At 31.5% G+C, this 13,444-nt stretch overlaps 1 protein-coding gene across 1 annotated transcript; it reads right to left on the reverse strand.

Annotated features, from left to right (window-relative positions):
- Positions 1-6,541: 6,541 nt before the first annotated feature.
- On the reverse strand, positions 6,542-11,251 carry LOC136997768 (uncharacterized protein DDB_G0281497-like). The gene is made up of 6 exons (XM_067348991.1): positions 10,935-11,251; positions 10,328-10,393; positions 10,100-10,186; positions 9,695-9,805; positions 9,225-9,284; positions 6,542-8,782 (listed from the first exon to the last, which is right to left on the reverse strand). The coding sequence occupies exons 1-6, from the start codon at positions 11,134-11,136 to the stop codon at positions 8,394-8,396; spliced, it is 915 nt and encodes a 304-aa protein (XP_067205092.1). The 5' UTR covers positions 11,137-11,251; the 3' UTR covers positions 6,542-8,393.
- Between the last annotated feature and the right edge of the window lie 2,193 nt (positions 11,252-13,444).

Raw genomic sequence — 13,444 nt, forward strand, 5'->3', positions numbered from 1 at the left:
AGAGTGAAAGAAGCACGTTGAGTGCGTGAGTTGCCTCATTTTCTTTCTTTCTCATTCTACTTTATTATGTTTTGGAAAGCTCTTGAAATAAGCTACAAGAATATGCAATCAAAAATGGAGGTTTTTATTTCAAAACTCCAAAGTGATTTTTACGTGACTTTAACAATACTGTTTAAAGTCACACTAAACTATGCTACTTAAAATCCTACTTTTATTTAACTTTTTGAAATATTTTTCTCAAAAATTCTTTACTGTCAAGATATTTGCCTCTTGCGGAACTTTTGGGACACTCGGTATATAAATCTAAAAACTGTTTGAGCAATAACTTTTATACTATTTGTTGTTCATACTTTAATTTGTTTTAATCTAGAGGCATTGTCCTGTCTCGTGCCAAGTTTACATATTGTGTGCGTAACGAATAACAAAAAGATTTTGTTAAAAAATATTTATGTAGATCAATACTTTATATCACATCAAGTTTATTTATCACATACATTACATAAAAATGTATTTTATTTATATTAAAATGTGTTTACATAATAACTTGAAACATAATAACTTGAAGTTTTAAAGCTTTTTTACGATACATATATTTTTTATTTAACTAATACATTTACGATACATATATTCTTTATTAAACTATAAATAACTAGTTGTGTTACTCTGTTACAGATATTGCATAAAATATACTTTACTCATATAATCTTGTGCAACTTATAATTAAGAAAACTTAACACTTACTTTGCACAGATATTTTTTCTGAATCTATCAACTTATAGTACTTTGCACAAGTCTTATTGTATCATACTTAAAGCATGGTTTACACGGTGCTTTTTTTACTAACTATTAGTATAATAGTGCACTAGCAGCTAATAAAATTGAAATATTTTAACTTGATTAGCATGCTAGTCAGAAAGTTAGAGAGAGAAAGAAACATGTTAATTTACCTGCATTTTAAAATACACGATGCTTTTTCACTAGTTGCTAGCGCACAGTCTCATTGTATCATAGGTTTATATAATATGTATCACAAAAAGACTTTTTTCAATTTTATTATTTATTTCATACAGTAGTTAGTTCACAGATTTGACAGAAAAGAGATAATATTGTATGATAGTATTTAACATACTAATAAAAAAAGTATAAACCTTATCCGGTATTTTTCTGAATCTATTAACTAACTATAATACAATACATTTTGCAATTTTATACTTATGACAAGAAAAAAATCTCTTCTTAATATTATAAGCTTCTTTACAGTTTCACGGATGCTACAGAGAATTCTTTTCTCAAAAAACTGAATTATTTCTTAACATACTAATATAAAAAGATTAGAAGTTTAATAGCATATATTATAACTCAACACAGAATTTGCAAATAAATGTACTTAACTTCTATTATCTTTTTGAACTAATAACTAATAATTGTTTTTTAATTAAAAAAAATAAGAAACTTAATTTTATCATTTTAATGTATGAAATTTGTGCAAAAGAACTCTTTTATTGAACACGTTAATATTTAAAAATAAAGTAAAAATTGGAAGTTTTTACTTATACAACTTTCCATTTTTACTTATTATTAGATATTTTTTAGTTAAATAATTTTATCATCAGTTATTGATAATCTTTTAAAAAAATATTGTTTATATTTAAAAATATTTTGGAGTAATATATTAATCAAATTAATTAAACCTTTGGCATTTTTGTTTTACCACTTATAATGTTATGAAGCCACGTCTTTATCTGCGGCACCGTGCGATTCTGTAGACATGCATGTTTTTGTCTTAAAATCTCAATATCTCTTCCAGATGGTAAACGTGATTTTTCTATTTCTTGACAAAAATCTGTTAATATTAATTGAATTTCCTTTTGTGTCCATCGCTTTCTTTTTGTTGACCCAAATGGTGATGCTAAAAGTAATATGTTATTAAAAACGTTAAAAAAATTAGTACAATTAATTATTTACATATAAAAACATATGTGTGTAGCTTATAAAATAAAATATTAATAGTATAAGATATAATGTTTCCTTAATATGCAAGATGAAAGCAAATGCTATTGATATATTCCTGAAATAATTTCCTATAATATCAAAATCCTATAATATCCTATAATATAAAAATCTCGAGACTAAAATAGTTTTTAAATAAGAAGCATTTGAAATCAATCTTTACTATTATGCGATATACAATGCCTAAATACGCAAACTTGAGATAATATGACTGTACGATTTTCATCTCAAAATAATCTCAAGAATGTGTCAAAAACATTTGGTACATTTGGTTTGGGACATCCTGTATATTTGAAATAATGTTAGAGTCATATTAGTTAAAATAAATATTAAAAAAAACGTCATTATTTTAATAATTGTTATGATTACTATTTTTACAGCTATTATAAGCTATTGTTTATTTTTATAGCTATTACAAATATATTATAAATATAACAGAAAAATAAAAATTATTGTTGTATAATACAAAAAATTATTTAATAATATATATGCTTACTGCTTCGGCGTTTTCTCTTTGGTGTTTTTGACAATGGTATATTATTATTAATTTCAATATCTTTGGAATGAGAGGACTCAGATGAGTCAACTAAATTCTCAGAAATAAGATTTTGCTCAATTTCTTTATCATCATTATCATCTTCATTATCATTCTCCTCATTAAAAATAGCTACATTTAGAAGTCGAGAGAATCTTGGAATGTCTATTTCAGGAATTGACTGTCGATAATGCGATTTGTGTATACTCTTATGGCCAAGTTCCAAAAAAGACACTTCAATATGTTTATATTTTAATAATTATCTAAATTTTTAATATATCACCAACATGAAAAGTAACTGATATGTTATTCAAGGTGCAAATTCAAAATAAACATACATAAAATATTTATAAAATGTATAAAATGTATAAATGTATAAATAAAACTGATCAAAATTTGATTTAAAAAAAATTTTATTAAAATAACAAAATATTTATTAAAAAATACAAAAACACTTGGCGCTGTCACACCGAACAACATGTTAACTTACATAATGTCAATTAATTACATGATGTCAATTGATCATGCTATTATTACATTATTACTCATTTTCGTTGTTTCATAATACTATAGGTGTAAAGATGTAAAGGGTTGGAGGAGTGGTGGAGCCTTTTGACGGGGGGGGGGGAGGAAAGGGGGAAATGGCGTGAAAGGGTTGCGCTAAGGGGGGAGGGGATGGGTGAAGCCCGTTGGCAGCGCCAAGTTTTTTTGTATTTTTTAATAAATATTTTGTTATTTTAATTAAATTTTTTTTAAATCAAATTTTGATCAGTTTTATTTATACATTTATACATTTTATACATTTTATAAATATTTTATGTATGTTTATTTTGAATTTGCACCTTGAATAACATATCAGTTACTTTTCATGTTGGTGATATATTAAAAATTTAGATAATTATTAAAATATAAACATATTGGAGTGTCTTTTTTGGAACTTGGCCAGACCTTATCATTTATGAATTTTTGTGCTATATCACCTACTTTTTTATAAATGTACAAAATTAATTATGTGACAGAATTGAGATTATTTTTCAATTATTTTTGCACATTTCGGATGTAACCAAGATTATATTAAGTCAGTTGTATATTAACTAAATTATCTTACATTCTAACACAAGTATTTTGTATCACACTTACATTCTGTGAAACAAATGTTTTATTTCGAATATTCAAACTAAACTATTTTTTGTTGTAACATGTCTTCGGTTTGACTGCCCCATTGATATAAAGCCATGGATAGCTGATATAAAATATCTTTGGTTTGATATCACAGTTTTGTTAAAATTTTTACAAAATATACGAAATAAAACTATAATATCAAATCAAAGACATGTTAAACATAAAATAATTTAGTTAAAACATTCGAAATGACACTTATTATGTTTCATCTAGCGTAACTGTGATATCAAACGCAATACTTATGTTATTATTAGTTATTTTGTAATATTACCAATAAAACATCTGTTTAACAGAACATAAGTGTGATATAAACAAAATACTTGTGTTATAATGTGAAATATTTTAGTTAATATGTAATTAAGTTAACATAAAAATGTACAGAAATGTACAAAATTAATTATGTGACAAAATTTAAATTATTTTTAAATTATTTTTCTACATTTCGAATGTAACATTTATATTAACTTAATAACATATTAACTAATTTATTTTACATTATAAGTTTTGCGACTGGATCGATGTCGACGTCGATGAGATGTTCTTCGTTCATTAATACTAATAAAATTCTATTACATGGCAGTTTATTTGTTAATAAAATATTAACAAGATTAAAGGATATAATAATTTTCTTTTTCATACTTTGCAGAAGTTCTTTTTAATACTCCTCGAGTTATTTTATATCTTAATCTGACATATTTCGATATAAAATTTAAATTAAAATATCTCTGAAAATATTAAGTTATGGATAATCTTACCGTAATACTTTTATGATTAGAATAATGAGAAGTAGTAAAGAAAACGCATAATTGTTAAAAAAAGTACATTGTAAATTACATACTTTTTCTTCAAAATAACAATGGGTTTTTTTACACGTATTGATTCGTTTTATTATTCTGCGCATAAAAATATTACGGTAAGATTATCGATAACTAAATATTTTTAAAAATTTTAGATTTTACATCAAAATATGTCATATCTCTGAAACCGTGTGAGCTTTTCGAGCGCGGTATAGCTCGTCGGAATCCAGGTTCGGACGGTTGAGGGTGTGTCAAAGAAAATATGCGTTTGGTTAATGATAAATCAGAAGACGTGTTTATTTAATTAAGTATGTTTGATGACTATGTGTGTACATGCGATGTGAAAGAATATACAAGCGACGGTGAAATGATTATTAAGCAACGGCTGAATAATTATTTGAGCAGCGTGGAATAAATATAAAAGTATATATCGGTGAAATCAGTATGGCAACGGTAAAATAGGTAACAGAATATCGTTGCGATTGGTAGAGTAACCACGGTGAAATAATTATTTGGCAACGGCGAAATAATTCTTGAAGCAGCGTGAAATGAGTATACAAGCAGCGTGAAAATAAATATAAAGACGATGGTAAGATAAATCGAGAGTAACGGCGAAAGAATTATTTAAACAGCGTGAAATAATTGTAAAGGCGACGGTGAAATAATTCTTTAGGTAACGGTGGAATAATTATTTACGCGAAATTATAAAGTATGACGTGAGGCGTCCTGGTGCGGTCGGCGAGAGCGCAAGCGCGGGTGATCGTGTCGCAACAATTGGTACAAGACGGAGCGCTTGTCGGTGAGTGCGTTCGTGACGGTATCGCGAGTCCGTTCGATCGTAGATCGATGCGGACTATTCGGCGGCGCGGATTGGTCGACACGGTTTTGCCTGTCGGACGGATTACGGTTTGAAATCCCGGCGAATAAACGCGATATAAGGACTTAGGCTGCCGATTACGCTCGGCGGGAGTACGAGGATGCTCGTACGAAGGCGGAATTTTAGAACGGCGACTTAGCTAGGTACGCGGGAATGTCCGCAATACGAAGTTCGGTGGCCTAGAGGAGCCAAGTACGCTCGGCGGGTATACGAATATACTCGTATGCGGGAGTCAAGAATACCGAGGACGCTCGGCGGTACACGAGGATACTCGTGTGCTGGAACAGGTATAGAAACCGAGTATGCTCGGTTTGGACTACGAGGACACTCGTAGAGTGATTGTTCGCTGTCTATCAGCGAACGGAATCTGGTGAGAAGACGTACAGCCGGGCCTCTTTTATACCCGGCTGGCAGCCGAATGGTTTCGAATCGGCAAGCATCGGCGGTTTCGGCGGCGAGTCCCCCACAAAACGGAATTTCGGAACGGTCGGGTGTGGGAGATTTTCGGTGGTTGACCGCCGTTGTTACGATAAGAAATTTATCGGCGCTCAATGCGCCCTTGGTGGGTCACGGACAATGGACGGTCCGTAGCCGTAACGATGCAGCTTGCGGACTGCACCGTTACATCTCTCTCTCTCTTTTTCATGTTTGCGAAATTTTTGTAGTGCAACTTGGGGAAGTCGAATTCATTGACCCCTGGCACCTGGTGCAAGAAATGCACGTAGCGCAACTCGGGGTACTCGAGTTCGTCAACTCTTGGGACTTGATGCAAGGAATTCTCGTAGCGCAACTCCCGAAAATCGAATTCGTCGACCCTTGGCACCTGGTGCGAAAAATTCCCGTAGCGCAACTCGCGAAAGTTGAATTCGTCGACTCTTGACACCTGGTGCGAGGAATTCCCGTAGTGCAACTCGGGGAAGTCGAAATCGTCGACTCTTGGCACCTGGTGCGAGAAATACCCGTAAATTTTAATGATAATGATAATACTCTGGGCCCCGTAAATTCTTTATCCGCCCCTGCGGACAGAGGAGAAGAATAAGGAGACGACGTTTCTTAATTTTTGCATTACCAACATCACTTTTTGACCGCTTATATCTCTGAAACGGCTGGACCAATTTAAATTTTTTTTGGCTCAAATTAGTCGTGGCGATGCCGTTTTTAAGGATATACTATGTGTTTTTATAAAATTTTTTATATTTTAGTTGCTACAAACCCCCGAAAAGTCGACTTTGTGCGCGCAGGATAAGAGACTTAGTAGTGTCATTTTCTGAACTTTGCCAGAGATTCTTTTCCTGACTTAGTAGTGTCGTTTTTTGAACTTGGCCGAAGACACTACCGCGTCTCCTGATTATGGCCCATAAAGTTTGCCAACTCTGTGACTTCCGATTCTGAAAGATTAAGCGTGATGCATTTTGTGGCAATATGTTTTCGTAATATGGTGCCTCGTAAAGTAAGAGGTTTTGCTGCTCCACACTTTGAAGAATAGTCTTGCATAAGATCGCATGCTCTCAAATGCTTATATCGATGTTTGTCATATCCAGGAATGCCAAAAAGATAAGGGTTTTCTAATTTTATTTTTGTATTTAACCTATGTTGCAATAATAATTCGATACAATCTTGTAATTGCGAATGCAACAATACAGGCACTGTACGACCTAATTTACCTCTAATATCAAATGTGACAAATTTTTTAATAGCCTAATGTAACAAACAGAAGAAATACATAGAAAATAAATTATTAAAGAATATATTTAATTAAAGTATTTTTAATCTTTGCATTAAAATTAATAAAATATAAGTAATTTAAAAAAAAAAAATATAAATCATTAATATGTTTAAATGCAAAAAATGATTTATTTAGTAGTTATTAAAAATAATAATAATATTACCTCTTTTCCAGTCTCTGATAATGAATTATACACTTCGGAATCTGTGTGTTTTCCGACACTTTTATAACATTTGTAATCTTCTATTAGAACTTTTTCTATTTCACCTGCTCTTCTTCTGTTATAAACTTGCATAGAAATAAGCGTTACTTTTAATAATTCTAACCATATACTGTAGTTATAAGATTTAATAAGATCACTATACAATATACTTCTTTTTTCTTTTAAATAGTTATATAATTTTTGTATATCTTCCATACTTGGTAATTCAATGTTAGCATGTCTTTTATTTTGCGTTACAGTTTCTTCTGCTGTTTTATTTATTGTTGTTCCATAATCTTCTTGTAAAAGTTTCAAGAAATTGTCTACATTCCTTAAACCTTCATTATCATTTCTTTTTATATATTCAGTAGCTAATAAATTTCCCAATTTTTTTAAGAGGGTACCAAGTCGTGTTACAACAGACGGTGTTTTAAATTTATTAGTATCAGGATCAAATTAAGCCACATCTTTAGTCACTAAAATGCATGAGTCATAATGGCGTGGTTGATATATTGAGGCAAAATCAGTAATATTTGAATTAAATTTTCTAATAAAAATTAAATAGCGGCTTAAAAGTCTTAATTCTGCTCTTATCATATCATGATAACGCTGATTTCTAAATTTTCTACATAATTTATTTGCGCAAAGTATAACTAATTCATCATATCTTATTATTTTACACACGTCATCATCTCTTAAAATTGGGAAGATTACTTTCCTAACCATATCACTTTAGTGTGTATCCGTGCTTGTAGTTTTCTACCAAGTACCATAATGTGTCTGCCGATACTGCTTTTATTGCACTCTTGAAAATGATGCCTTACATTATTTTTTGTATAATAGCCCTTACACTTTGGACAACAAATAAAATCTGATGCAGGTTTATTAGCTTTTGAAGGTCTACGACTTACTATCATTTCTCCTGTATTAAACTGCGAGCTAGTATTATATATAAAATTACTTTCTTTTCTAATAGTCTCTATAATGGCCTTTCTTTCTGAATTACCTAAGAGAATTGTAATAAAATTTTTTTAAATGAAAGTATATATAATATAACATTTGATTTAAAATGATATACATATGTATAGATTATTATATTTACCTTTAGGAAGTAAAATGAATTTTTTAACCTCTGCCTCATTTTTACGGACAGTCTCTAAGTGTCTTGCAAATTTAGTTTGTAACTTTTTACAATACATACAAAAGTATTTTTTATTTGCTCCTTTCTTTTGAGAATTATGTACAATAAGATTTGTGTCATCACAATTTGCTTTTCCTTCATAAGTATATTTCGAGGTATCAAGACTACTATTTGTAATATTAGATTTCTCATTCTCATTAAAACTTTGAGAAACAATAGAAGTATTTGATTCATCACTAAAATTTTTTGAATCATTGGAAACTTCATAGTCTGGATCATTCTTGTAATCCTCACAGTCTTCATAAATATCTTCTGAAATCAAAATGTGTAATAATTTTTAACGTAATGTGTAATAGATACATATTAATGTTTAATATTAGCAATATTAAAGATATATCAAAGATATAAGAAAGAAACATAAAATTTAAAATACTTAAAAATAAATTTAAAAACAATTATACATGCTATATATTTATCGAAAGAGCTTTCCATAATTTTATCAAAATTATGAAAATTTTTAATTGTAATTATTTGTAAACAGACATCTTGTAAATTCTTGAAAAATTTAATAAAATCAAAAATATTTAATTATTTGTTTGATTAATACATTCTATCTTTATTTAAAGTTCTTAAGGATTCTTTCAATAATTCACTCGTGTATATCGAAATATTGGAATAAAATTTGGAAAAAAAATCATGTACATATAAATTTATTAATGATATATTAAATTAAAATAGCCATATTATATATTACCTTGTTGGTTAACTGTTGTTTCTTCGCAAAATTCTAAAAAGTTATTTTGAATATTGTTTACTGCAACATTATATTTATATTTATGTTATAATCATTAATAATTATGTTACATTGATTATATAAATATATAATACTGATATGCACACGCGCGCGCGCGCGCGTGTGTGTGTGTGTGTAATAGAGAGAAATTTCTTTTACTTAATAGTTATAGTTAAAAGAAATTGTTAACTATATAAGTTATCTTAATAAATTGTATAACTGATTCGAAAGATATACACAGGTTTCTATTTTCAGATAAATTAGAAGTGATATCTAAAAAATTTGATTACATTTGATATGTGCATTATTTATAAATAAAATATACATAATTATTTAATGGTAATATATCCATTATACATACTTATACACATAAATTATGTGATACATGACTACTAGTTTACTTAGATAATAATTAAATCATTATACTTTACCATCTGGGCTATTTATTTCTGCCACTTTATCATTTTGGTTATTTATTTCTGTTATTGAAACATTTAAAGATGTGTCCAAAACTTCGTTTATAGAAAAATTAATATTTAAATCTGAAAAATAATTCAAACTTTTGGAAATTCATAACAAATTTACTTGGAAATTAAAATATTAATATTAATTAAATAAGCTAACAACAAAATTATGATAGCAATCTAAATATGATTTATAGACTTTATTTTGTTGACTGATTGTTTCTTGTTTACTTAAAATTTTCAAAAATTTTTTCGAATTCTTTCTATACTTGTAACAAAATTATTATCTAGAAATAATAATTTATATAGAATCATGCCATGCTTATGTATATATATAAATGTAACAATTAAATATTTAATAAGTTATGTTACCTGTGATATCAACTGTTTTGTCATTCAGCAAAATATGTTCAAAAAATGTGTTACTAAAATTGATTTCAGAGATATTTGGTTGAACGTCTAAAAAAAGAATTATAATTATTCTGAATGACTAATTGATATTTTTATGAAAATGCTAAATAAAAGATAAATATCTTAGAGATAAATATCTCAACTTTTATGAAGGAATAAGTTTATATAAAAATGAATCAAAATACAAACCTTGATGATGGCTTTTTTTTTTAGATTCATCTAGAACTTCATTTATTGACAAACTAGCATCAATGCCTAAAGAATTATTAAGGTGATGCTGGAGTAGTACTGTTTTACCGACGAAAAATTAATTTCGTAGTTTAAGAAAATTTTTTTATTGCATGTATAGAATTACAAATTCTTTTAGGTGATTAAAGTATACATGCTAAAGAATCGGCTGGTATAACATTTAAAACAAAAAACAGAAAAAAATTTGGAAATTTTACCGACAAGCTGTCGGTGCATACAAATATTTGTTTAATATACATAATATACATCGCACATGTATCGCACATTTGAACAAAAAATACAAAACTATATAATGCTTATCGTTTCAGTTTCTTTTTCAAAACATTGCATGTTTTCATAAAAATATTACACGTCAAATCTTTTTTCAATCGCATCATATTTTGCGTTGTGTCTAATATATCTTATGTTTGCTGCGAATAAACTAAAATCACAGAAATAGCGCAAAATGTAATTACAATAAACCAATATTGTAATTAATGATAATTGACTGAAGTTTACAACGCAAAATGTGATGTGAAATAACAAAATACGAATAGAACAAAATTACCAATAATACGATCCATATGGATTGTACGCCGAAGGCTGGTGGTATGGTGCACCGTACGATGGTGGGCCCGGCGGTAGATACGATGGTGGGCCCGGCGGTAGATACGATGGTGGTCCCGGCGGTGGATATCGTGGTGGCCACGGAGGAAGACATGGTGACGCAATACTGTACACTGGAGCGTGTGTAGAGTATGTCGTAACATACGGCGGAGCGCACGAAATATGCCATTGAGGTGGTGATGGTGCTGCTGGTGGTGGTGGTGTCCTGCCTTGTGTCCTCTTCTGCACCGTGCGCAATTTTTTCCTTATAATGTTGTGAATCCGCTGCAAACAGAAGAAAATATTATATTTTAAAACACATATAATATTAAATTTAACATTTTATATAATTAATTGTGCATGCAAACACATACACGCACATACACTCGCGAATACGCATGCACACACATACACTCGCGAATACGCATGCACGGACATACACGCACATACACTCGCGAATACGCATGCACGGACATACACGCACATACACTCGTGAATACGCATGCACACACATACACTCGCGAATACACATGCACGCACATTCAATCACACAGATGCTACAATTTAATTTTATTACTTACTTTATTTAATGCGTTTGATTTTCCATGCGGTTGATTCCCCTGCACGGGCTGTAGCACGTTGACGGGTGCTTGGACGGGCGCCTGGACGGGCGCGTGGACTGGCGCCTGGACGGGCGCTTGGACGGGCGCCTGGACGGGCGCTTGGACGGGCGCCTGGACGGGCGCCTGGACGGACGCCTAGACGGGCGCTTGGACGGGCGCCTGGACGGGCGCCTGGACGGGCGCGTGGACTGGCGCGTGGACTGGCGCCTGGACGGGCGCGTGGACGGGCGCTTGGACGGGCGCTTGGACGGGCGCGTGGACGGGCGCTTGGACGGGCCCTTGGACGGGCGCCTGAACGGGCGCGTGGACAGGCACGTGGCCGGGCACGTAGTTCGGTACCGATGAACGTACCGAACTACGTGCCGGCGATGGTACTTGGCCTTCACTTCTGACTGCAACAATAAGAAAGATATAATAATAATTTCACTTATTACAATTATTATGTTATACATAATATAAATACAGATATAAGAATACTTACTTTTGCGAGTTCGTTTCTCCATAGCGTCACGTCGTCACAGAAAGCACAGAAAGAACTGACAATGAGCGGGAAGACCACGCTAGCAGCACTGTGGTAGGGGAAGCACGCAACAAGCGAGAATCGCTGACGTCACGCGTCCGTGTGCGTCCGACCGACGGGTGTGTAGAAGCGAGCATACATCTATCTCGCTTCCATCAAAGCTTCTAAACACGAGCCGACAACAGCGTACGATAAATGCTAAAAAGCAAGCGTTTCTAAGGTGAGTGGGCCGAGTAGCTAGAATATTAGAGATCCCGTATTTTATATCTTCTTTTGAAATGTTACAAACAAATGCGAAAAAAAGTTGCAAGAAGCACGTTTCGGACACGGAATCTCTAATATTGTACCTACTCTGCCCACTCACCTTAGAAACGCTTGCTTCTTAGCATTTATCGCTGTTGTCGGCTCGTGTTTAGAAGCTTCGATGGAAACGAGACAGATGTATGCTCGCTTCTACACACCCGTCGGCTGAGCGCACACGGACGCGTGACGTAAGCGATTCTCGCCTGTGTGCGTGCCTTTCCTACCGCGAACGGTACTCTCGATGCTCTCGATGTAGTACTTGAGATCACTGCATTGATTTTGATGATTGCATTATTGTTACATACACACGACTTCAATAAATGTCTGTGTATAAATTAATTTCACAAATTCACAACACTGACGTTCCGCGTAGGCTGTTTGATTTTTAATAAATTGAAAATAATATATAATAATTGTACATTATTTTGTATATTGGCTGCTAATTGCAAGTACTTCGTAGAAGCGAATTAATTTGAATAGCTTAGCAAAAGTAAATTTTCTGTATTACAATCAAGCAAAAATGAGATTAAAAAATGAAGTACATAACATTTTTTAGCGTAATTATCTGCTCGATCTTACTTGCAACATCTTTTATAATTTTTTACTTGCTCGCTCTCATTCTTTTTTCTTTCGCATGTTTACTCTTGCACGTTTATTAAATAATTCTTGTTCTTTCGCTTCTTCGCATTATTTTACCCAACGTTTAGATAAATACTTGCCATAGTAATATAAGAGAAATAACGGGAGCGAACATATAAAAAAATATAAAATATGTGTGGATAGAGCAAAGGAGATGACCACGCAAAAGAAATGTTAGGTACATAATTTTTTAAACTCACCATTTATTTATTGAAACAAAAAAATTTAATAATGAATATTGCAAAGCTATTAAAAAAATTTGTATTAACAGAAGTACTTGCAATCAATTAACAACTAATTTACAATATATCGTATAATATAATTATTTCATATTATTATTAAATTTGTAGCGTTTTTCAAACAAATTAAATGACAATGTTTTCTTGC

Source organism: Linepithema humile, chromosome 2, assembly GCF_040581485.1.
Source record: "Linepithema humile isolate Giens D197 chromosome 2, Lhum_UNIL_v1.0, whole genome shotgun sequence".
In the NCBI taxonomy this organism is placed as follows: domain Eukaryota; kingdom Metazoa; phylum Arthropoda; class Insecta; order Hymenoptera; family Formicidae; genus Linepithema; species Linepithema humile.

Bases quoted from the DNA above. Each gene is read 5' to 3' on its own strand.
- LOC136997768 (XM_067348991.1), bottom strand. From the start codon at position 11,136: ATGTTACGACATACTCTACACACGCTCCAGTGTACAGTATTGCGTCAC. The intron at 10,187-10,327 runs GTTTGTATTTTG...TTCTTTTTTTAG, and splicing joins AAAAAAAAGCCATCATCAAG to ACGTTCAACCAAATATCTCT. The intron at 8,783-9,224 runs GTAATATATAAT...TTTTGATTTCAG, and splicing joins AACAACAGTTAACCAACAAG to AAGATATTTATGAAGACTGT.